Source organism: Tympanuchus pallidicinctus, unplaced genomic scaffold, assembly GCF_026119805.1.
Source record: "Tympanuchus pallidicinctus isolate F22 unplaced genomic scaffold, pur_lepc_1.0 scaffold9, whole genome shotgun sequence".
Classification (NCBI taxonomy): Eukaryota; Metazoa; Chordata; class Aves; order Galliformes; family Phasianidae; genus Tympanuchus; species Tympanuchus pallidicinctus.
The window spans coordinates 3,686,080-3,711,306 of record NW_026294813.1 but is presented as its reverse complement, the minus strand read 5'-3'; the positions used below and the strand labels follow the sequence as shown (position 1 = coordinate 3,711,306).

The window sequence follows — 25,227 nt, the reverse complement described above, 5'->3', positions numbered from 1 at the left end:
TTATCCATTAACATAAGTATCAAAGAGTGATTTTTCCCAACAAAGGAAGCCCTATCTCATTTGGCTACCTAAGACCCTGAACACATCTACTCACAAAAAAAGAAACAAAGCAAGTATGGCACACCTCAGCTGGGAGCCTGGTGTTTCTGCTAAAGTGAACGCCTCGCTTTTGAAGCTGAATGCCTCATCTGGTCAACAGAGTTCTCTCTTCTTTTGCTTTTGGAGATCTTACATGTAAGGTGAGTGGTATGTCCCCATGTGCTGTGTCATAGCAGTCATATCCATTAAGTCTAGACCGATGTGGTATGTCCCAGAGGAATGTTTAGTGCTCTTTTTTAGCTAGCACTAGAAAAGTTGCAAGACCCCACTTTAGGCTGTTGGATAATGTGGGATGCTGTCCCACAAACATCTGCCCTCTGCTGAATTTTTGTAAGACTGTTTTATTATTTCTCTCTTTTTTTCTACACTGTTCTAAAAGAAGGAAAGCAGGAAATAGAGTAATTTCTTAATTTCAATGTAGATAATTAAAAATAAAGCCATATTTAACTAATGGTAATAGTAGTGGGCAGTCTTACATTGCCACATTCAAACTGGAATTCTGTTGCATTTTACAGAAAGGATTATGTTTATTCTGATCCCATATTAGAATACAGTGTTTTGACTCTCCCAGAAAAAGAAAACTGCAGTTAATTTTGCATAACTTAGGACAGTGATTCATAAATAAACTTTTCTGATGTTCCTTTTTTTTTCATTCTTAAACATTTTTTGTGGTGTTTTTAACATGAAAATACTGTAAGCTGAGCATTCTGTTTTGTTGTCTTATATTTCTACAAATTTCCGAACTTTCCTTTTACCTTCTTTGTGTCAGTCTGGCAAGGACTTTTTGACTTGCAGCAGTGAATTTTTTGTAATGTCTTGTCTACTGATAATGAATTGTCTTGTATATTGTCTACCATATTCAGATCTGACTATTTGTTTTATCATATATCTAAGTAAGGCCAAACACCTGAAGTGTAGGGCAGTGTGTAAAACCAAATAGAAGACTTCTAATAAATATATATTTCTTAATATTTATTTAAGGATGGTGTAGCTGCATGAGAAGGTTTTTAGGTAGGGTGTACTAGTACTAATACAACTTCAACTTGTGATCCATAAAATGAGATGATGATGTTTAAGATGTTTTTTTCCTCAGCTGCTTTTCAAAAAGTTTCGACCTTCTAACAACAGTCTTGCCTGCATTTAATAATCACAAATAGTTTTTTATGGTAACATTTTTATTTTTTTAAGATAGCTAATTAATAGGACTTATTGTGAGACTCTGTTTGTATCATAAAATATGTAGCTAGAAAATGTACATTTATGAATACACAATGATTGTGGTAGATCTAACTGCACACACTGTGCTGCTATAATAAACTGCTAGTAATGTATAATCTCATCTGATGCAGCAGAGTAAGATCCTAGACTTGTCCTAGTGATTTTAGTGGAGCGTTAGCTTCACTCTGCTGTTTACCTAAGCACCAAAAGAACCGTGTCTTTAAAATGCATTGTTACAATTACAGATCTTACGCATTTTTTGAATCTTTACTTCATCTTTGTTGGAGTTAAATTGTTTTGTATCCCATAGTCTCATTCCAAATTGCCCTTCAGTTTTATAGTAAAAGAAATTAATTCTTTCTTATAACTGATTTCTTCCATTTCATTCTTGGAATTTCAAACACAGGGAATGAGTGAAAAATTTGTACATCTGATAAAGCTGTAATGATAATAGCAATAATAGGAGGGTTATACTCAACATTTCTACTTCTGAAAGAAAATTAAAAATATGAAGAAAGCTTTCTGTATGCAGTTTACTTTCTAGAGTTGTCAGGCCTGAACACACTCTTCAGTGCTGTATTTCTGTTTGTCTGTATGAGATTGTTCTGTGCAATTAATTTCTTAAAAAAAATATCCTATAAGTAGTTCTTAAAAATGTTTTTTAAAAAAAGTTAATTGAGCTGCCATCAGCAAATGGTATTAACTGTGTCTGCAGTTCACAGTGAAGGATAGTGTAGATGTTTGTGTATGCATACATATGTTTCTAGATAAACCCAAGTTATCTGTGGAACACTGTATTTTCTGGAAAACAAAAATTGTACTTAAGCATTTCCTTATTCTTCTGCTAGTCTTTACACCTTTTTATTGGTGATATTTTATTTCTGACTGTCATTTACAAATGTATTTTTTGAAAAAAAAAATTTACCAGTGTTCTTTCTGCTTTAATTTTGCAGCTTTGTTCTAATCTTCCTGCATGAGTGTGAGCCTTGTAAAGAAACTTTATCTACTATTCATTATTTCTGCATTTTAGCAAAAAGGGGAAAAAAACAGAGAAGAAAGTAAGTTAGAACCCTATTAGGAGAGGAACACAGACAAAATGTACTCATCAAGTACATTTTATCAAAATCATCAAGGAGTTGGATTTCTTACAACTTAACAGAATGTGTCAGATGAAGATGATGTGATTAAAAAGCTGTAATACAGTTATTGTTACAGTGCAATTAGTGCACAACATTTGAAGCACATTTTCTTCTTAGGCATTATTTTACCAAACTTGAAAATGGGAACACGGAGATTATTTCTATACAGAGCACTTCATTAACAAAATACATTGCTGTTTATACTTTGCTAATAACGGAAAGATAATAATGAAAAATAAATTCCATAAAAGTGTGCAGTAAGAATATAAATGTTAGAGGAATTACACAAAATACATCTGAAGGAAAGAACATCCCAGGCTGCAGAATCCTATCCTCCTGTTGTTTTCACTTTCTCAAGAATAAACACTTGTTAGCACTGTTCTACACAGTCAGTTCATTTTGTTACAAAAACAAGACAACAAGAAAAGTAATCTTGTTTTGCTGAGCACTGCAGTAGCAGTAGTCCATGGTGCCCTTCCCCTGGCTTGCCTTTGCATCTCACATCCCCTCTGAAGAGAGAAACTCAAGAGCATTTCTTGGGCCAGGTAGCTTCTATATCTTATGGGTCAGGTAAAAATAGTTTTGTTTCATCTGTATCCACTAATAGCCATAGACCTTAGCAGAATGAAAGAAATGTTAAAAGCAATGGATCAGGGTATAGTGTGTAGAATTTCCTAAGCACTCAACCTCATTCTACATCCTAAATATTGCTTGTTGGAGTACATTCCATAATAGTTGAGCCAAAGATGGGTTTTGGTGTTTTCTCATCCAGCTTGTACTTTGCCAGACATCTTCTGCCACTTCCACATAATCTAGAGGGCCGTGTTTCTTTTACACAACGACACAAAAACAGGAAAAATGTTGGTTTAAAAAATATCATTCCTATTTCAAATGGTTGTTTCCTTTACTAAGAAAATTACATCTGCAATGCAAGCGGAGAAGTGAGTCCTCTATCATTCCTGTTGGAGTTTTTTAGTAAAAAAAAAACAGTCTTGCAGCAAAATGTTGTTTAAGTAGAGACTTAAGACATCATCATTAGCAGCGTAGAACATGTATCATAAATGAAAGTGCACATAACATCTTAATGCCAGTTGAAGAAGTACCATGCCTTGCCCACTGCCAACAGGTAGAGTGAATTCTCTTTGAGGAAGGGGGATAGCTGGCAGTGCTTTTTGAAAGATTTCCTTGTTAGCAATCTGCTACTTAAAAATTGGGAAGCTACTATTTGTGGACTAGTTATACCTATAGTAAGGCTTATGTTGTAAAAAATTTGTTACAAAGGAAATGGTGTTTGAGAAATTATGGGGTAAGTAATTGGAGGGTGGTTTTTTTTTTAATGTGTAGTCTCTCTCTTAATCAGTTATCAGTTACTTTGAGGTTGCTAGTAGTTCTGTCACTTTGCATGTAATCCTATTTATAGTCAGTTATACACTTCAGCACAGTAATTCTTAAATCCTTCTGCTGGTGAATATGTTGATGCAATATTAACAGTTGAATCCTACTTTTAAATCCAGGTAGAGAAATGTGAAATAAGCAGATGTTCAGCTCCATTTTCTGTTTCATTATCCTATCTTTCTCAAAGAGGAGCTTTAAATTCTCAGTTTTTTTTAATGGAGAGGAGGTGGATTTTAGTATTTGATTTCTGAGAGGCTTCATTTGAAGGCAATCTGCAATACTAAATCATAACAGAGAGAAAAGATTGAAATCGTTAGGGCTTGTTATTCAGTCCCCTCAAGGCTTTTGAAGGAAGGCTTGCAAGAAGGGAAATGTTGCCACCCTAAAATTTAAAATGCTCTTATCATCTCACTAAATATCTTCTGGGGAAAAAAGTGAAGTAGGATGTGATAGGCTGATTATATGACACAGATAATCAATGAATTGCATAAAATAGGGTATGAATGTTGTAATATCTGCACAGCAAATATAGTTTGCTGTATAAGGAGGTTTGTGTGTTTGTAATAATTAAAACTTTATTATGCATGCATGTGTGCAAGATTTTCCACTTATACCAAGGAATAAAAAATAAGCAGTAATTTCTGCTCAGTTTATAGAAAAGATTTGGGTAACAGCTGTTCAAATAGAGTGTCTAGAAAGAGGATTTATATAAGTACCAGCATACTGATGATGGGCCCCTCTGAAGCCATCCATGTTCGTCACTTTCAGGCTGAGGCATTTAATGGTTAAACAAGCTTTTACACAGTTTGGATAACTGGATATGACTGAAGTACAATGCCAAGGAAAAAAGACACAGTGCTTATTGATGACAGCTATCATCACAGAACCATAATTTATACTTTCTGATAAAATAGCATAAAAAATCAGTTGAGATAGCTTAATCAAAATGAGCATCTAGATCTTATTTTTCAGAAAAGCAATATATGGTATATTTGGATGGCATTTTGTTCATGGGGATACCTCCAGGTGTTTGGGTTTTTTTAAAAGCAGGATCAAATTTCAGCGTCACCCTCAGAAGACTGCATGAAAGGAAAAGGGTCTTGGATTTTTTCAGTTGATACATTAGGGCAAACACTTTGTATTTTTGGTAGTTTATTGTCTTAATTTTACATTGGAATGTCTATTTGAGATGGAATATAAACTGCAACTTTTACTGAGTCAGAACAATGAAAATATCTTGTTTGGCCTATTCACAAATACTGTTGTTGTAGCTGATTCCTGGAGTTCTAAGCTTAAATCATTTTTCAGATTATCATTTACAACCTAAAATGTTCTGAAAGGCTATAGGAAATCTGTAGGAAATCAAAGAGATTTGAACAACTTGCAAATTCCTAATATTGGTCTATCTACCTTAATTTTCTTCATATTTTTGAAGTGAGGGTGTACTTTTTGTACCTCCGTTATCTATTTGTTTGCGTTTTAAAGAAAAACTCTTTGTGATTTTGTCAGATCATTCCTAAAATGCATGAGAAATAAATTCTAGGATTCAAGTCTGATGCAGTATGGATTATTGAGTAGTGATCTTAAGGCATAAAACAGATAAACTAAGAGTGATTAAATCTGATTACTTTCACTTGTATTTATTTTCCTTGGATGTAAGTGAATGTTGTACTTCAACACTGTTTATGATGGAATCTATTTATGTAGCAAATAATTAAGCAGAGTTTAAGGAACTCAGCCAAGATGCATTAAATAGATGGCCTGATTGTTCCAAGCAAGCTAATCACCCAATTGTTCCATCCAGTTAAGGAAACTTTTGAAAACTGGTACAATCATGTAACTGTCAAATATAGATTTAGATCCCTAATTTTAGGATAACGTACTTTAAAGCAATTAATTTCACTCAGTAGATCTTTCTTCTACTGCATTATGTCACAAGCAATGTCTTGATTGTAGAAACCAAAGGTATTAGGATCCTTGTGAAAGCAGGTATCCTGTTTGTACCTTCATTTTAGGGTGAGAGGCAGATGTGCCCTAGCCAGTGGAAAAAATTGGTGAGGCCTCACCTCAAGTACTGCGTTCAGTTTTGTACACCTCAGTACAGAAAGGACATTGAGGTGCTGGAGCAGGTCCAAAGAAGGACAACAAGGCTTGTGAAGGGTTTGGAGAATATGCCTTATGAGGAGCAAATGAAGGAACTGGGGATGTTCAGTCTGTGGAAAAGGCTGAGGGGAGACGTTATTGCTCTCTTCCAATATCTGAAAGATGCTTACAGTGAGAGTGGGGTTGGTCTCTTCTCACTGGTGACAGATGACAGGATGAAGGGAAGTGGCCTCAAGTTCCGCCAGGGTAGGTTTAGGTTGGATATCAGGAAAAACTTCTTCACAGAAGGGGTTGTTAAGCACTGGCATAGGCTCCCCAGGGAGGTGGTTGAGTCACCATCCCTGGATGGTGACTGGATGTGTGTAAAAACTGTTTGGATATGGTGCTCAGGGATATGATTTAGTGGAGGGTTGTTTGTTAGGGTAGTTTGGTTAGGTTGTGGTTGGACTCTATGGTCTTTAAGGTCTTTTCCAACCTGAGTGATTCCATGATTCTGAAGGACACCCTGGGCACCCAGCCCATATGGAAATACATCACATTCCAGTGAGTGCCTAGGTGGTCATAAGCTGGGGAATACTGTAATGGACATCCAGGTGAATGCAGGCAGAACCACAATTAATGTACAAAGGTTGCTCCAAAGGTAATGCTTCCTATTTTACTTTGTTGGCTTATGAAAAGCCATTGAAGAGACAAATGTTGGCGGGATAATAGTAGAGGTTGAACCAGTATTCCATTACATTTGTTGTCATGAGAGAGATGGCAGCACAGGGGCAGTCTGGCAACATGATGTCTGACATGTAAGGGTGTATGAAGCAGAGTGTATCAGTGAATTACTCCATGTGGAAAAAAGTTGCATCTGCTGATATTCATTGACATTTGCTGAGTATTCATGGACACCAGCCACCAGTGAGGTGGTGGCAGGTGTATTTCAGCAGTGGTGACAGCAAGGTGAAAAACAAACCATATGCAGAACAGCTGTGCACAGCCATCACACCACAAAATGAGGAATGTCTAAATCAGCTCATCCACACAAGTCATCTAATGGTGGTATCTATGCTGAAAAAGAGTGTTTTGTAGCTGAGAATTTGCTCTGTTAAATAGTGTTATTGTGCTCGTTGTATTTGTTGTAGTTTCCATGCATCTTAGTTTCAGCTGAGATAGAATTATTCTCTTCAGAGTGTCTGATATGATGCTGTGTTTGGTTCTAGAAGAAAAACAGTGTTGATAACACATCAGTGTTTATAGTTGTTTGCTAAGCAGTGTTGTACAGAGCCAAGGCCATTGGCAGCAAAGGGCTCAAGGAGCTGTGAGGGAACAGAATTACGAGAACCAACTTAAACTGGACAAAGGGATGTTCTATACCATATGACATCAAGGGGAAGGAGTTTTGAAGTGGAGTGGGAGTTCATCTTACCCTCTTGTGCTGCTTGGGGACTAGCTGGGCATTGGTGGGAGGATGGTGAGCAGTTGCATCACTTATTATATACATTTGTATAATGTATATATATATATGTATGTGTGTATAGTCATAACTTTTCTCCTTTTTCTTTTTTCCTATCTTAGTAAGCATTTTTATCTCAACCTACAAGTTCTACTTTTTTTGTTCTTTCCTTCATCCCACTGAGAGGAGAAGGAATGATTGAGCAACTGAGTTAAACTACACCACCACAGAAATAAAATTGTAGGCATTACTTCTGGAGCAGTGTATATACATTGGCTACATTTCTGTTTTAATTCAGTGCTATGATGGTTCTTACCTAAACTATATTCTCTCTATTCTTCTCTTCTGTGCCCCAGAAATGGAGATACATGAAGCTACAGATGGTTTGTAAAGGCTGTTCAGAATAGATGTGGGACTCTCTCTCCAGACAGACCTCTTTTCATGCCATCTTCTCCATGGTCTGCCATACAGTGCATGGAGACTTATTTTAATGATGGGAGTGGGAGTTCTTCACAAAGGGGCCTTTTGTATGCTATTAACTGCGATTGTGTCATGCATCACTATAAATTGCTTTAGATTTATGCTGAATGACAAGAATTTCAAATGCATTGTTTGACGTACAATGACTGTGTTTATGCAAAGCTGCCAAAATATAGTAGCACTTCTCTAAACACCCTTTCACAGGCATTTTAAGAGCATTTTCCTTGAAAGAGTAACAGTGCATACTCTTCTACAAAGCCTGGAAGTAGATGGAAGAATAAATGCATACAATTGTTATCTCAGTGCTGAAAATCTTTTTGTTTTATTTAAAAGATTTATGAGACATAATACTAATATTTCAATTTATAAAATAACTTTATTGATTCTCTAGTTTTTATAGATGCAACTTGACAAGATTGTTTCTTTTTACCATGACCAGAATAAACTACTAGCAGAAGAGAACGCGTACTGATTGCTTTCTCTGTGCAGAATTTGGAGACTTCTGGGAATTAATTTTTTCCATCATATTATTTGAAATACTAGTTGTTATAAAGATGAGTTACTGTTAACATTCACTTTAGTGTTAGGTTTTCAGGGGTGATATAAAGATTCAAGCATTGAAATGACTGTTATTTGAGTACTTCAAGTAATATGTATTCCAGTAGCCTACTTCTGAATTTACCATGGTAATTAAATTATTCTAATAGGAAAAATACTTCTTATTAACGAAATGAAGTAGATCTCCTCACCTTCAAGAAATCTTCATAAAAGTTATGTTTGTAGGTGTTCCTTTAACAATAAATTTGATTCTCCTAAGAGAAATTTCCAAGAGGATAATAATGCCAATTTAGATTTATGTTCCAAAATCAAAACTATTACTTCAAAATCAGTTCAGTTACTTCGTAAAAGGAACCACAGAGTTTGTCCATGATTCTTTACAAAAAATGTGTAAATAATTTCAAGTCCATCATAATGGGAAACAGATGCTTGTTAAAAAAAAAGGAGATGTATAAAATAACCCAGTACAATTCCATTATCTGTATGGGTGGCTTGTTTCAACCTGATTAAAACATTATAAATCAGTATAAAACAGTAGTACATTAAAATACTCATTGCCAGTTCTGGGAGGTTTTTACTGGAATAAAAACATTAGATACTTTTCTTCTCCTTTACCTGTATGTGTGGGATTTGGTTTTTGTTTTTCATTTCTTTCACAAAATATGTGGTTTATTTTCACTTTGAATTATTAACTGCATCTATAAGTTGTGTCATCTCTTTATTCCGTCAGCGGTTTAAAAATTTCAGGCTGATTGAATTGCTGTGCCTTCTGTTGTAAGATGTATTTTAGGCTTTTATTTCACTGTCCCCTTTCTAGTTTTCAATGTCAGTTTTTTAAATTGTGGCCTCTCAGACTTGGATATTATATTCTAGCAGAGATCTCAGTAACAACTGGTACAGAATTGCAAGGGAGTCTTTAAAAGCAATCTGTCTAAGCAATACAAGGAGAAATTTCTTTAGGGCAAGCACAGGTTATTTTCTTTAAATGGTTTTCTGTAGCCACATTTTCCCTGTGGGTATGAAGGCATCCTAGCATTCAGTAAATATGAGGAGTTTTTTGGTCCTCTAAGTCTCAATAGAATTAACAGATTTGTCACTTCCTTGCATCATCCATTGGTGTTACCTCTGATCTGGTGCCGTTGTAATTGGCCTCAGTGAAAGGCAGAGTGACATAATGTAAGTGAAATGCATGTAGTTCTTTGGCCCTAGATGCTTGACTTCTTGTTTAGAAACCACGGTGAATAATGTCCAGAAACACTGTTCCAGTGTTCGTAAGTACTGATCCAAGACCCTGTGTCCATCCATAACAGTTGCTCAGTTTCTTGTTCATAGTTACCACAATGTTTCCACGTGAACGTTTTCCAACATATGACAAGACATTTATATTTAATACATATTAATATATATTACTTACTTGTATTTCGGGAGGCACAACACACCTTTGAAATTATCAGAAGTGATTTCAGAGTATTTCTCAAAGAGTTGTTGCCTGTGCGCAGTCCTGTCAGCACTTTTGATCTATACTCCTGTCATTTAAAACCTACTTAATTTTCTCAATTATGTTCTGCACATAATGATTGGGTAAACTTAATGTGGTGAGAAATATAGCTTCCCTGTGTTGCTTATTATGTCATCATTCAGTATTAAGAAAAGTTTGTAGTTGTACTATGGTAGACATCATTAACTGAGGAAAGAAAAAGATCTGAGATTGATACGGTAAAGTTAGTTTGTGCACAAATATTTGATTAGACAAATCAAATTAAGCATATTTGATTAAGCAGGCTGCTAGAGGATGGGAAAAAAAATGTAGGATAAGGATGTCTTTTCAGATAAGTAAAGTGGTAGCCATCATGAATAAACATAACTTCAGAATAACTTTCAGTTAATAGAGAGGGAAAGGGAATTTGGGTGTTAAGGAGGATGTTTTCTGTGAGAAGATGGAAGACAGGTAGTTTGTTATTTTCTCTGAAACATGAGGAAGGTAACTGGAAGTAAGAGAGCAAATATCTGGTTTTCACTTGTATTATTTATTCATTTATTGTTGTCTCTTTAAAGCCTCTCATATTAAAAGCACAGGTGTCTCATCAGTACATGCCTTGGAAGCTGTGGTTTGCAGAGCACTTCAGTGAAGGAAATGGATAGCACCATTGCCTGCAGCTATTTCTAAATGACACAAAATAAAGATAAAAATAAATATGCTGCTTGCTTTAAACAAAAGTTCTCTGTGGAAGAAAATGTTCCTTAGTTGTTTTTCGCTTGAGCAATTTATACAACCCAAATGCAGCAGAGAGAGAGTCTGAAGAGAGGCCATGGCTCCTGGTAGTAGGCAGTTCTGCGGAACTGCTTAAGTTGCTTTTCCATGCTTTGAAGTTTTTAGCTTGCTTTTGGATCTTTCTAAAATGTTGTATTGTAGAGTGCAGGTAGTTCAGAGTGAATTATTGATTTGTGCAGATATGTAAGCTGTGGGCATTGGTGCTTGCACTCTATTATGATTCATCTATTTTGAGCTTAGGTTTGCTAGTAGCCTAAGAAGATGTGTATTCATCATATCAGTCAACAAATATAGAGTGCTTAAAGGTATACAATCCCCAGAGGACCTTATTACCTGATCTGACAGAAATTTCGCTAGGTTAGTTAGCAGAGATTTATGATTTTTCCTACTATATTTTGGACTTGATTTGCTTGCTTCTGACCAATTTAGTCTGCAGAAATCAGGTTACATGATTTCTGATCAAAGCAACAACATATTAATGCTCTTTTCATCACTAGAAGTTGTTAATGTGAATAGGTAAAGCCTACTTTCCTATTTCTTCGTATCTTATAACTAACATATTTATGCATCCTCCCTTGTATAATCATTTGCTCTTTCTTTACTCTCTCTACCACTAAGTATCCCAGCTCTTATTTAGCTGTTAAAGCTCCTTACAGTACTGCTCTCTTATACCATCTCCCCACTTCACTCTTCCAAGTCTTTGTTGCAGACACAAATTTTCCCACAATAATCACAGAATCACAGAATATCTGTAGTTGAAAGGGAACAGAAGGATCTAGTCCAGCTGCTGGCACCACATGAAGCTATCCAAAAATCAGCATTTCTTGAACTCCAGCAGGTTGGGGCTGTGACCACTGCCCTGGGCAGCGTGTTCCAGGGCCCAACCACCCTGTGGTGAAGAACCTTTAGTCTGATATCCAACCTGACCCTTCCCTGATGCAGCTTCATGCCATCCTTTCAGGTCCTATGACTGTCACCATAGGGAAGAGATCAGTGCCTGCCCCTCTGCTACTTACCAGAGAGAGCTGTAGACCATCATGAGGCTTCACCAGGCTGAACAAACCAAGTGACCTTAGCTGTATCCTTCACTATCTTTATCGCCCTCCTTTCAACTCTCTTAAAGTAGTTTTAAAGTGATGGCATTCGTTTCAGTCTATCTGTCAATTTTTATGAAATTCTTGAGGAGTTCTACCATTATATCAGATTTGGTTACAATTGACTAATGGATTTCAAAGCTGCTGTAGAACAACCTGACAGATATGGTGATCTGATGAGTTGTATTTTTGTAGGAAGTTAGGCTAAAACAACTGATGTTTTTTCTCCAATAATAACCAAGTATTTATTTCTTCTTGATCTACTTGTGTACAAAACAGAGCCTATATTCATTCTTTCAAACTTTTCAGACTGTTAGTATACAGTTCTGATTATATAATAAATATGAATAAAGTCTTTAGAGCTGCAGATCACTGTAGTATCGTTTATGTTCAGTTTATGAGTAGCAGGGAACAGACAAAGGAACAGGTTGCAAGAGACCAAAGGGGACTATGCACTCAAAATGTGAGGTATGCAAATGTACAGCAAATCATGTCTTCCTCCTGGTTTGTAAACACAAGAAAGTGGCTTTATGTATTCTTCTCTCACAGACCACTGTTCCCATTTCAAGGTACTGTTTGAGATACTGTACATGTAAGAAGGCAAAGGAGTAATTGCTTCTGCAAAGAAACTATAGTTTATCTCCCTTTACATTAGGCATGCAAGGACAGAACAAGGTTTTTTTTCCTCTGAACGAATCTACATAATAGCTAGTCTGATCACTACATATGTCATTATCTGGAAAAAAAAATGGTCATTATATTATATTACAAATGCAGTCTGGAATGGGATTTACAAAGTTTTATGGAGAGGATGAAGAACTTTTTTTAAGCACTAAGAATTTTCAAGTGTATTTGATGAGCTGTGCACTATTAATGTATTTTTCCATAGTCTTTGTTCCACAGAGTTCTCCATCACTCTTACACAATCTCATTCAATGCAATGCCCAGCTATTTCATCATGTGCATTACTAGACTTAAGCCAGCACTTCACACCACTAGGTGTTTTTCAAGTCCACCATACAGCACACTACTGTCCTTCTTAGCAATTCCCATATACAGATTATTTCTCAGCATCACAAGTACTACAAAATGGTCACCTGATAAAAGCATGTCCAGGCTGAATGGATTACCCCTGAAACTTCCATCATGGAAGTTATTGGAGAGTCTACATCATTCTATTTTAACTCCTTGTTAGAAGTATTAGAGAATGTAGTCCTATGAGGCATGTATAGTCATCTTGTGCTATCATTTCAAGGCAATTTATTGATACATTATTATGTACTCATAAGTCAACTGCTAATTAATTTGGACTTACATGTACCTAAAGCATTCATAGATACCTTTATTCTTCTGATTAAAAAGTGAAATATATGGAAAATATTCTGTAATGTTTACTTAGCTTCAGAGACCTTCAAAAATCCACCTTTGATCATTAATCTTTGCTGGCGTAATATTTCTATGAAATACAGCTTTATGTATGTGGTTTTTTTCAGATTTATTTCAGGCAGTTCATTTTGCAAAGTAACTCTGTGAACTGCAGAGTTCTGCAAGTTGAAGAACTGATATTTTCTTCATTACCATTCACTGTTATTATGGACATTTAAAATAACTTTAAAAGCATTCTAAATTACTTCATTTAAAATGACATTTCTTTTAAGGCTTTCTCTTCATTGTTTGTCATCTTGGTGCACTTGTTGTTCTGTGTATGCTGTTATCCTGGTTTCAGCTGGGGCAGAGTTGATTTTTTTCTTCATAATGTCTGGAGAAGGCTGCAGGGTGACCTCATTGCAGCCTTCCAGTACCTAAAGGTAGCCTATAAACAGGAGAAGAGTCAACTTCTTGCAAGGGTAGATAATGGCAGGACAAGGGGAAATGGTTTTAAGTTGAGGGAGGGAAGATTTATGTTGGAATTTAGGGGGAAATTCTTTACAGAGAGAGTGGTGAAGTGCTGGAACAGGCTGCCCAGAGAGGTTGTGCATGCTCTGTCCTTGGAGGTGTTCAAGGCCAGGTTGGGTGGGGCCCTGGCCAGCCTGGTCTACTATTAGATATGGATGTTGCTGGCCCTGCGTGTGGCAGGGGGTTGGAGCTTGATAATCCTTGAGGTCCCTGCCAACCCAAGCTATTCTATGGTTCTGTGATGCTATGGTGTGATACTATGTTTTGGCTTTGCTGTTCTGATCATACTCCAAATTTTTCTCTCAATTTTCTTTTTCTGGTAGCACGCATATAAAATGTTATCTTGTTAATGTCTAACCCACTAATTTAGATATTTCTCATTCTTAGAATGTAGAGCAAATCTCACATTAAATATCACATTGTTAATTGATATCTGTGTTCTCTCTGAATGTGAAACAGAATTAAACACTTCCACATAGTTGAGCCAAACTACATTATAATCCTTACATTTAGCTGATGTTTACAGACAATACAAGCAGAATTTGGTACGTTGTTCCTTTGTTATTTTATTAATGACCGTCTGCTACCTGTCCATGAAGTGTTAGTAATTATAGTCAGATGATACTATCAGTTTTAGCAGTTCCCAAGAGACTTGAGAAGGTTGAAGTTTGTGTGGATTCTTACCTTTCTTTCATTTCTTAGTAATAGTAGTAGCATTGTTTTGCTTTCAGGGTTTTTCTGGTAGTATTCTATGTCTTTTCCTTTTTGTCACCGTCTTCGATGTCTGTCGTTTCTCAATTTTGTCTGTATTATAGTTCTGCAAGAGTAGTGGTCTGTCTTACACTTTAAAGATCTCAAGCACGGAAGCTCTCCTTCTAATACAAATATTCAGGCTTAACTGCAGAAGAAAAATGGTAACTCTATAAAATATTTGCACAAGCTTAGCACTATCATTTAGAAGTTGCTTTGATTTAACTTTGTGATTCTAAAATAATGCAGTGTGCATAGATAGGTCTTTTGAGAAGAGGGGCAAAGCAGTGATATATATATATAGATATATATAGATATATAAAGAGCAATGATAGCTCTTCCTCTGATCCACTAATCGAATTACTCATAACTGGAGTCTAATAGAGACATTGAGATGATTTTGATATGCCTTCTAATCGTAAATGGCTCTGAAATTCTCCTGTCTGTTCATCTTACCCTGATTTCAAAGTCTCTGAACCAACAAGAACCCTTGAATTCTCAGCCATTTTGCCACTAATTCCATCATTTGTTTGATTCATGGAAAATGTTTAACTTGCTGCCCCTGAGCGAGATACCTCAACTACACATCCTCTCCACATTTCCTCTCGAGTCAGCCTTCATCAAAACCAGTCAGCAAAGATTGCTTCCACTCCACAACTTTTAGATTTATGCTAGCTTTTAATTATGATTTTATCCTTACGTGGCAGAGTTCTGTGGGTTGGAGCTGGGACTGGGGGATGTTCTTGTCGCAACATATCAGAGTTTCCTTAGATCTACCAAAGTCATCTGTGTCATGTATCAAGCTGTGACTACGCTCCTTACTTCCTGTGCCTGTGTTGTTTCCATGTTATGTCAATGAAATTGTGTTGTGAGGCTTCCTTCATTTTAAAATTACCTAATGGCAGTCAACTCCTAGTGATCTTTTACCATGTTGTTCAGGTGTGGGATATTTGTGCTGTAACTATAGGGACAGTCTGGGTTAAAGAGAATAATTGATTTGGTGTAATACAGTGTTTCTCTAACACTCCTTTGGGCAAGCTTTCCCCAGAATCTGACAGTTGTTTTCCTGCAGCACATAACTAGAAATAATAGTCCCAGGCAGACTACATCGGCTGTGCGTCAGGACAGCCTAGTTGCATTTGCAGTAAATTTCAATACTTGCAAATATTTGCTGGATCCATCTCAGATCTGGAATAGAAAAAGCTGGAATAATAAATGCTGAGATAAGTGTTACAAAATCCACATACACATTGAGACTCTGGGTTCCATGTGATCTTATGATTGGAGACAGTGCTAAACCCAAGATGTCTCCATGCACCAGAATCTCTTAGCACTTCGGCAACTGTTCTGGAAAGCAGATCATATAGAGTTGAGATAGTCTGGTAGGACTACTACTTAATACAGCTGATAAATTCTAGGTAAATATTTTTGATTTGTGTTCTTAAATGCATTCCACAGTATCTATATTGTTAGAGGCTTTCATTATTTTCACTGGTCGGTGTCCCAGGCAACAGTTGGCTGACAGTAATGAGAGAAGACAGAAATCCAAACCAGTAAGTTATAAATGTAGTCACTTCTGAGATCAACAGAGACTGTCATATCCATAGTAGGCATAAAATAATAGTTACTGTTAGTATTTGCTATACGAGCATCAGACAGTGGTTGTTTGCCATGGCTCACAAGAAGTTATCCTCAGTGCATTCCTGGAGCCTCCTGGTCTACGCTGCAGCTCACTGTGCCACTTTTCCAGCAGATGTCAGGGTGGTTTAAGCCGCCCAGCAGGATGAGAGGCTATAATTTCAGTGCCACCTGTAGCTGGAGAAAGAAGCCTTATCAAAATGTTCTGCTTGACCAGATGGCCTTTAGTAAATACAAAGACACATGGCTCCCTTTGTTGTCTTGATCTGTAACTCTCAACCAAAGCTTTTGACGTGCTCTTGGCCGTTCTTCACTCTATTCCTTCCTTCCTTGATGTAGAGTTCATTATCTCCCCTCCTTCCTTGCCCCTCCATTCTGAACAGTTTGTAGCCACTGATAGCCACATTCTAGTCATGGGAATCATCCCTTCAGGTTTCAGTGACAGCAACTACATCATGGTTTGCTAGTAGCACAGCGGCTTCCATCTCCTAGTGTTTGTTTCCCAGTCTGTATGCATTGGTGTAGAGGCACTTCACTTGGGAGCCAACCTTCTTGCTTTCTTGGAGGATAACTCCTTGATTCTTCTTAAGTGTTTTTCTTGAGTTTCCCTATTGCTTTCTCCTTTTGCCTCATATTGTCATAAGATTTCAAGTGTGCTGCAGTGTTGACAGCACATGTCAGGGCAGCAGATTGAGACACTTGCTAGCACCCTGTGCCACTAACCCAGCTGTGCTGTCCCACACCTTGTTAAGTGCAGGCTTGCTATCATCTCCCTCCACCTTCAACCTTAGTTTAAAGTAGTGCCGATTTAGAATGTCAAGTATGCATGCTGGAGCCTGCAAGAAATCCCTGACTCAGCTGAACTTTCTACTTTAAGGTTTAGTTTCTGCATTATAGTAATAAAATTGTGGCTTGCTTCGAATTGTGAATCATTGTTCATGCTGAAGCATGTACTTTGCTAGTGACTTCTCAAGTGAAGAACAATGTCCAGGTTATTTTTATTTTTAGATTTTAGTTTCGTTTTGCCTCTCTTGGGAAAGTATTCAGTTATTTTCATAATAGTTGTAAGTATGTAGTTAAAATTTATTTAAAAAAAATGTGACCACAGTGCATCTGTATTCAACATTATTGCTTTTGTTATTTCTTTTACTGTCTCATATGATTTTTGTTCTCCTTCTATCAGAATACTTATGACATTCCTGTCTTACCAAGTAACCTATATTAAAAATTGATATCACCAATGTGTGCTAGCTTCTTAACCATTCTTTAAAACGCTTTCCTGCTGATTAGTTTATCCAAAACAGTTTTGAGAGGAGCTGTGCAGAGATGTTTTCTATTTCTTTTTCTTCTTGCAGACTGCAAATGATAATCTGCATACAGACGATGAGCCTGAACTCAGAGGAGATAAGGAAAGCTATCTCTGTGCAGTGTGCCTGGATGTTTATTTCAATCCTTACATGTGTTACCCATGCCACCATATCTTTTGTGAACCCTGCTTAAGGATGCTTGCCAAAGACAATCCAACCAGCACTCCGTGTCCACTGTGTCGCACTACAATTGCCAGAGTCTTTTTCCAAACAGGTAACAAATTGAAAGTTTTTACAATGTAGAAAATTATTTCTGATTTTTCATTTGTGTATTACAGAGAGTTGCAGAATGGTTGATGTTGGATAGGACCTCTGGAGAGCATCTACTCCAACATTTCCTGTCTGAGCAGAAACCCTAAAGCAAAATCAGGATTGTGTCCAGACAGCTATTGAATATCTCCAGGGAAGGCGGCTCCACAAATTCTTTGGACAGCCACTTACTGCACTCAGTCATCTTCATAGTAAACAAGTTTTTTCTTGTGTTCAGTCAGAACTTCCTGTGTTTGAGTTTGTGCCCATTGCGTCTCTTCCTAACATTGGCCCCTACTGAAAAGAGTCTGGCCCAATTTACTTGACACCTTCTTTTCAGGTGCACATTGATCAGATTTCCCCTGAGCCTTCTTTTCTCCAGACTGAACAGGCCCAGCCCCTTCAGCCTTTCTGATAGAAGAGATGCTCTAATGCCTTCATCATTAACTGCCCTTTTCTATGCCCTGTTCTGGAGCTCCATGTTTCTCTTGTACTAGGGAGCCCAGAACTGGACACAGTACTCCAGATGAGGCCTTACCAGGGCATAGTAGAGGGAGAGTAAATGGAGAGGATAACTTTCCTCAATGTGCTGGCAATGCTGTTCCTCATATAGTCCAGGATACCACTGACCTTGGCCACAGGGCACACTGCTAGCTCATAGTCAGCCTGGTGTCCACCAGACTCATATGTCTCTATCCACAGGGTTACATTAGCCCCAGACTGTATCTGTACAGGGTGTTATTCCACCAGGGGGGCAATACCCCATTCCTGTCTTTGTTGAATTTCAAGAGATCTGAATAAATATGTAGTTAAAAGTATAGTGTACAATCATCAAATTAGTCTCTTGTCCAGAGAGATAATAGCATGCAATGAGTACATCCAGAATTCATTGAGAGCAAAATTTAGTCTTGTTATCCGTTGCGAGGATTTCTTTGTGTTTAACTTGTTCTAGGACTGTTTCATGCAGGCTTAAACCTTTTTGATATTTGAAGTGAGATTCTGATATTTTGTATTTCCTTTCTTCTTGTTGAATAAATCTTACAAACTCCAGGCATTATAAACATACATTGTATCAAAATACTTCACTGAAGTTATTTTTAAATGGCTAACTTAATTAACAAAAAAACCCCTTTTTGGTTTTATGATTTTAATTCTGCTATAAGTGAAAATAAAGCTTGGCAGAGCTACAGAATTCTCCTATCTTCTTTTTAAACCCTTTCTTCGGGGCCTCTGCACTCTTCTATTTGGTATTCCTGTCTTTAAGCAGTAGGAATACATGGTAAGTAATGATCGGCATATATAGAGCAGTATAAATCAGTCTTTTTTACCTGAAGCTTTAAAAGGTGAATTCACACACCACAAATGAAATTCCACTACAGCGAATTACCTCTGTGGTATTTGGAGGACTTTGTGGCACTTCAAAGTGTACATACACAATAACATAATGGTCCAGAGGAGGACTATGAAGATCAGCAGGCTGGGGCACCTCCCTTACTAGGACAGACTGGGAGAGCTGGGGCTGTTCAGCCAGAGAAGAGAAGGCACCAAGGAGAACTTATAGCATCCTTTCAGTACCTGAAGGGGGCCTACAGGAAAGCTGGGGAGGGACTTTTTATAAGGCATGTAGTGACAGGATGAGGGGGAATGGTTTTCAACTGAAAGATGGTGGATTTAGACTAGATATCAGGAAGAAGTTATTTACTATGAGAGTGGTGATACACTGGAATAGGTTGCCCAGCACAGCTGTGGATGCCCCCTCCCTGGAGCTGTTCAAGGCCAGGATGGATGGGGCTTTGAGCATCCTGATCTAGAAGGAGGTGTTCCTGCCTACAGCAGTAAGTTGGAATTAGATGAACCCAAACCATTCTATGATTCAGTGATTCCGTGATTCATCTGTCCTGTTGCCTACATCAAATGAGCCTTTTCTATCTTTTCTATCCTTGAAAAAAAAAACTGCAATGAATAAAGTAAAGTAATAGTACATAAGCTTTTTCAGAGGTCCCTGAAAGGCCTTTTCTTTCTTTTAAGACATACAAGGAATTGTGGCAGCAGCAGCTATGTTATTAGTTTTTATCTGGAGACCTGACATTTAGGAGGTAGAATATTTGTTAAACAATTGAAAATGTGGGTTTTTAAGTTTTTCATACTAATTGCTAACTTAACAACTCTGTCTGCTATCATCAGATCAATTCGTTTTTGTAGTAGAAAAATACTGTTAAACTTTATTTTCCATTCTTTTATTTCTCTGGATGAGTTAGTTTTTCCAGTTTTGATTTGCAGACCATGTAGATATTAACTGAAATTACATCTTCATGAGCTGATAAGCTCTTGAGATTCATAGGTTATTATCAACTTTTACAACCTGTCATTACCATTCTATGAATGTTCCTGTTAATGCTGTATTTTTAAAATGTTCAAAATAATTTTTAGACTTCTCTCTTCTCTGCATTATTGTCTGTTATTGAGTGACAGTGTTAAAACAAAAAACAGTACAAGCTGAGAATTAGTACCATAGTCAGACTGATAGATTCATAGAAGTTGTCATAGGCCTGCAAATTAAATTAACTGATTTAGAATGTATTTTGTTTTGTTAGCATTTGACATCATCTTTTCTAAATGTTTTATTTCTGAGGGAAAAGCATGTTTAAATCTTATTCTTGCCGTGTATGGAAAGGATTTTTGATTCAAATAAACTTGAAGAGATGTTATAAAAGTGCATTTCACAGTAGATAGGGCACTTTTAATTTGTTGCATAGCCATATACAATTTTTGCTATATTTATAGCATTTATACATGTGTTGTTTCCCATTAACTGTTGTAGAACTGAACAACTCTACAAAGTCCTTTTTCCCTACGGAATATTTGAAGTTACAAGAAAGTTTTCAAAAATCTAATTCTGCAAAATGGCCTCTACCAAGCTGCAAGAAAGCTTTCAGAGTTTTTGAAGGTAAGAACATTGCTTACATATCATTTTAGACAAGAATAATTTTTAGACTTAGTTTTTTTGAAAACTTTGTTGAAGTTTTTTCCAATCTTCATTCAGTCTTGAGTACACTAGTTGAAAATAAGTCTCTAGCTAATCTGTGCTTTAGGAAACCAGCAATGGATGACTGTTGTTGAGTTGAGTTAAATTCTCCCTCTGTGATTCATACCTAGCGTTCTGGATCTGAACATATGCTGCAAATTTCAAAAAGGCAGTTTGTGTGTGTGTGTCTATAAATTTCTGTGTATTCTTAAATCTTTAATTTTATGCACATTATCAGGATAATTATATGTGGTTTCCTGTTTTGAAAAAAATGTGGCTGCAAAGAGGAAGAAAGAAAATTGCTCTGGATAAAGTGTTCCCAGTTTGGAGTCTACTCTATAAAGACTACCCCCAAAAAATCGGTCTCTTTTATTAGTAAATTCATATTAAAATTTAGAATAATACCAACTGTATTACTATTTTATTTTATTGTTTTATACATGCAAAATGGAGTAAAGATAGGGCTTTTTAAGGGCATGATGGTGGTGCAGATAAGGAAATGAAAGCATGGAATTTTAGATGTGAGAATAACTGCCTAATATATTCAGCATTGTCCAAGAAGAAAGTTCGTGGGATATGCTCTTTCATTTGGTTTATATCTAGCAGGTATAGTGGTGGTGTAGTTTAACCTGGCAGCAGCTCAACTCCATACTGCCTTTGCTCCCCCTGCCTCAATGGGATGAGAAAGAGAATTGGAAACGAAATAGAACTTGTGGGTTGAGGTAAAAACTATTTACTAAGAGACCAAAAGAAAACAGAAACAAAAATGCTGTGGTATATATCTCTGTGGTGGTACATTATTGCTACAACCAAAGCCCGGGTCATAATACAGCTGCACAACGACCAACAGCCTGCTACCAACTCAACATTTCACCACCTGCCAAACAACACCCAGCAACCCTCAAGCACTGGCTATCCCTTGCCAACTCCCACAGGTTTATAGTCTTCCTCACTATGTCACATGGTATGGAATAACCCCATTGCTAATTCAGGCACATGTCCTGGCTTTGCTCCCTGGTACCCTAAAGGCACCAAGCCTTCCCTGCCAAGCAGCCCTGCCTAGCTCTGAGCATGCTTCCATCACTCAGCAACAACTGAAATTTCAGTGTACTATTAACACTGTCTCTTTAAAATCTGCCTCTAAAATTTTACTTTATGAAATAAATAGGTGCATTACATTACTCAATATTGGCAACTTCAAAAAGTATAAGAGCACAATAAAAATAATATCTCAAATAACTGCATTGTAAAATAGATTTATAAATAGGTGATGTAGTTTTGATAGAACAGTTAGATAGTAAATATGCCTCTCTGGAGTCTGTTGTACTTAAGTCTAAAACCTATGATTTAACAATATCTGAAGTGTAGCCTTTGGTATGCAATGCCAGACTGGAACTGCGTTCTGTAAACACTTCACAATTGCAGAAGGTTTATAAACTAAGGGAAAATCTCCAAAAGTAATTTTATTCCATAATTGTGAATTAAAGAAAAAGTGTTCACAATCTTTTAAATTGAGGATACAATACATAGTGAATTTGCTGTAGTGAGATGCAGGAGTGTCAAAAACAGACTGAGACAATTAGAAAATTGGGCTTTAAATAGTTATTGAAAACGTTTTCACATCGTATCTGAGATAGAAATACAGTAGAGAAACCAGGGAAATATAGTAGAATAGACAAGATAAAGATGGAGATGTTGTAAAATAGTGTTGGCTGCCTGTGTGGAGAAGAAGGTTTTGGGTATACCTGAGGATGACATACATAGTGTTCAGAATGAGAGATGAGAATAACAAAACCACTGTGTTAAAACCTTTGGTGGCTATTTAAAAGTACAAGATTTGGTGGGCTAGTGCAAAATTCACTCTAATCATTCTCATGCTAAGATTTATATTTAATATATAGTCATTGCTCTGGAAGTGGGAAAGACAATTTAGAAATAGCACAGTTCTTTTTATGGTTTTTCAATGCTTAATCTAGAAGATCTTCCACCGGTGTTACATATAATGGAATCTGTACCACATTCTTACTGATGGCATCTGTTTAGTAATGTAATAAAAAGGTATTGGCTTCTGCATTGGAAAGGGATTGCAAGATAGAACAGCTTTTTCAACTCCTGCTGTTACCAGTGGGAGCTCCTAATACTGCAGCAGGCCACATCTGCCATATTGTTTTAGCTAATCATTCTTGAGAGAAAAAGAGTGCTCAGATTTCTATGCATTTTTCAAAAAAGGTAGATACATTGTGAAAGATTTTAATAACACCTCTGATATATACCTTTATCTCTGTCTTTAAAAATGCACATTGGGGCACAACACTCAAAAATCTTCCTTTGTTCAAGGTTCTTACAGTGATTTTGGCTAGAAAGACAGCAAAAAAATTTCATTAACTAGGTTTTGAATTCATCATATTTCTCTTTTTAAAAAGAAGGAAAAAAGAAAAGTGATACTCTTTTTCAAGTTACTAGTGCTGTGATCTACTAAGAATAGAAACAAAACATTTGTTATTGAAAATAGAAGGTGCAGCATTGATTTTAGACAGAAACAATAACAGTGGAGTGTAAGAAATGTCTCCATACAACTCTCATGTTCATATTCAGACTTAGATAAATTATTTCTCATTGTGGCTGAAGCAGAGAAAGTATAGGATAGGACACAAGAAGATATTCTGTTGTTAAGCAACAATTATACATCCATTCTTATTTTGATAGTTTTTAGCTGCAGACATTCGAAACTTCAGTAGTAGCTACAGTTGTTCTAGCACAATCTGTACTACCTTTGTTCCTCTTAACTATCCAGCCTCTTATTTCCCTAGACTTTCTACTCCATTCTTTCTTATTGCATTTTTCTCTTTTCATTAATTTCCTTCCTCACTTCTTTGTTTGTCCTTTGTCATACTACTCGATCTGTGGTACCATACAGTGCTTACTGATCAGAATGCTTTTTTAGCTGAGACCCATCAGTTTATTCAGTATAGCTTGTGGAATCATGATTTACATACATGCCTTTCTTACAAGATGAATTTATAATGTACAGTCTTCACAGTAGGTGGATTTTCTGCCTCAAGGAGACGCATGTTACTGGGACGTGTTGTTTTTGAGCTTCTGTTATGTCCAAAGTACACCAGGACAGAAAACACAGGATCCAAGCATTGCTGGTTGAAAAGGTCTTATGAGGAAAGAATGAGAGGCTGAGACTGTTTAGCCTGGATAGTAGAAGGCTGAGAGGGATCTTATAACACTTAAAAAACTTAAAGGGCAGAAGTCAAGAGGATGGGGCCAGGCTCTTTTCAATGGTTCCCACTGACGGGGCAAAGGCAATGAACACAAACTGAAGCAGAGGAGGTCCCTTTAAAGGTGATGAAAAAAATTCTCTGTTTTGAAGGCAACAGTGCACTGGCACAAGCTTCTCAGAGAGGTTGTAGATTATCCTTTTCCGAACATATTCAAATGCTGCCTGTATGCTTTCCTGTGCAACCTACTCTAAGGAACCTGCTTTAGGAGGGAATTGGACTAGATGATCTCCAGAGATTATCTCTCTTCCAACCTCTGTGATTCTGTATCTTAATGTGTTAAAGAAAACTGAATTCTAAGTCATTTTCATGTGTCATCAGAGATGTTTGTTTAACTAATACACCTGCAGTGTCAAGAATATCAATAGCTATAATTATGCAACATCCAGGATTGTGATAGACTGGCCATAACAAAATCAAATTCCCTCGCCTTTCCACGTATGTTTTATGACATGTCTCTAATGAACACCATCAGTGGTGGCATAAGGAACTGCTCACCAGTAAGACAAGCTAAGAGCTTAGACCTCTTACCCAACTATGGTCCCACAGCTATACTGGATGGACCAAACTGAAATTGCAGGGGAGTTAAAGGTATTATAATTTTCACCCTGCTTCTTACAAATTCCAAAAGCCTTTTAAGGAGACTTTTTTGTCTCAGTATGTTGTGTTTAGGATGAGAGGGGATGTTCTATTATTCATTAGTAGATGGTTATGGGATAACAAATAAAAGGATATAAATAAATGATCCAGTGTTCTTTCTGGACAAACATTAGCAGTCTGATCCTAAATGACCCTATGATACAGCTTGCACAATCCAGTTTATTTGTAAGGAGGAACAAAGATGATAAACTTTGCTTAGAGATCTACAATGTTCAGGATAATAAATCATAAGCCATATAGAAGCAGTTGGATAAGATTGTCATGATACTGTGTCATCTTCAGTAATGTCTACATTCCTTTGCTTTCTTTGTAGAAGTAGTAAAATGGAAAGGTAGAGAGAAGATAAATAAGGAATTACGAAGTTTTGAATAAAGACCTAATGAGGTATGTGTAAATGGACTAGGATTATTCAGCCAGAACAAGAGATTAGGATTAAGAGAGAAGGCTCTGGGGGTAAGTAAAGTCTTGAGAGGCATGGCAGAAGTGAATGAGCTGCTGTTATTCACTGTCTCATAATAAAAGAAGTAGGGAACATTAAATAGAAATGTCATGTGGC

The 25,227-nt window shown here is 36.8% G+C and overlaps 1 protein-coding gene across 2 annotated transcripts in view; it reads left to right on the top strand.

The window, feature by feature from the left end:
• The window catches only part of RNF180 (ring finger protein 180), a 71,581-nt gene that overhangs the window by 30,888 nt on the left and 15,466 nt on the right, over positions 1–25,227 (top strand). For both annotated transcript variants that reach the window (XM_052670442.1, XM_052670441.1), the window contains exons 5-6: positions 17,439–17,664; positions 20,521–20,646. In XM_052670442.1, coding sequence (XP_052526402.1) covers positions 17,439–17,664; positions 20,521–20,646 — 352 coding nt within the window. The remainder of the gene's footprint in view (positions 1–17,438; positions 17,665–20,520; positions 20,647–25,227) is intronic.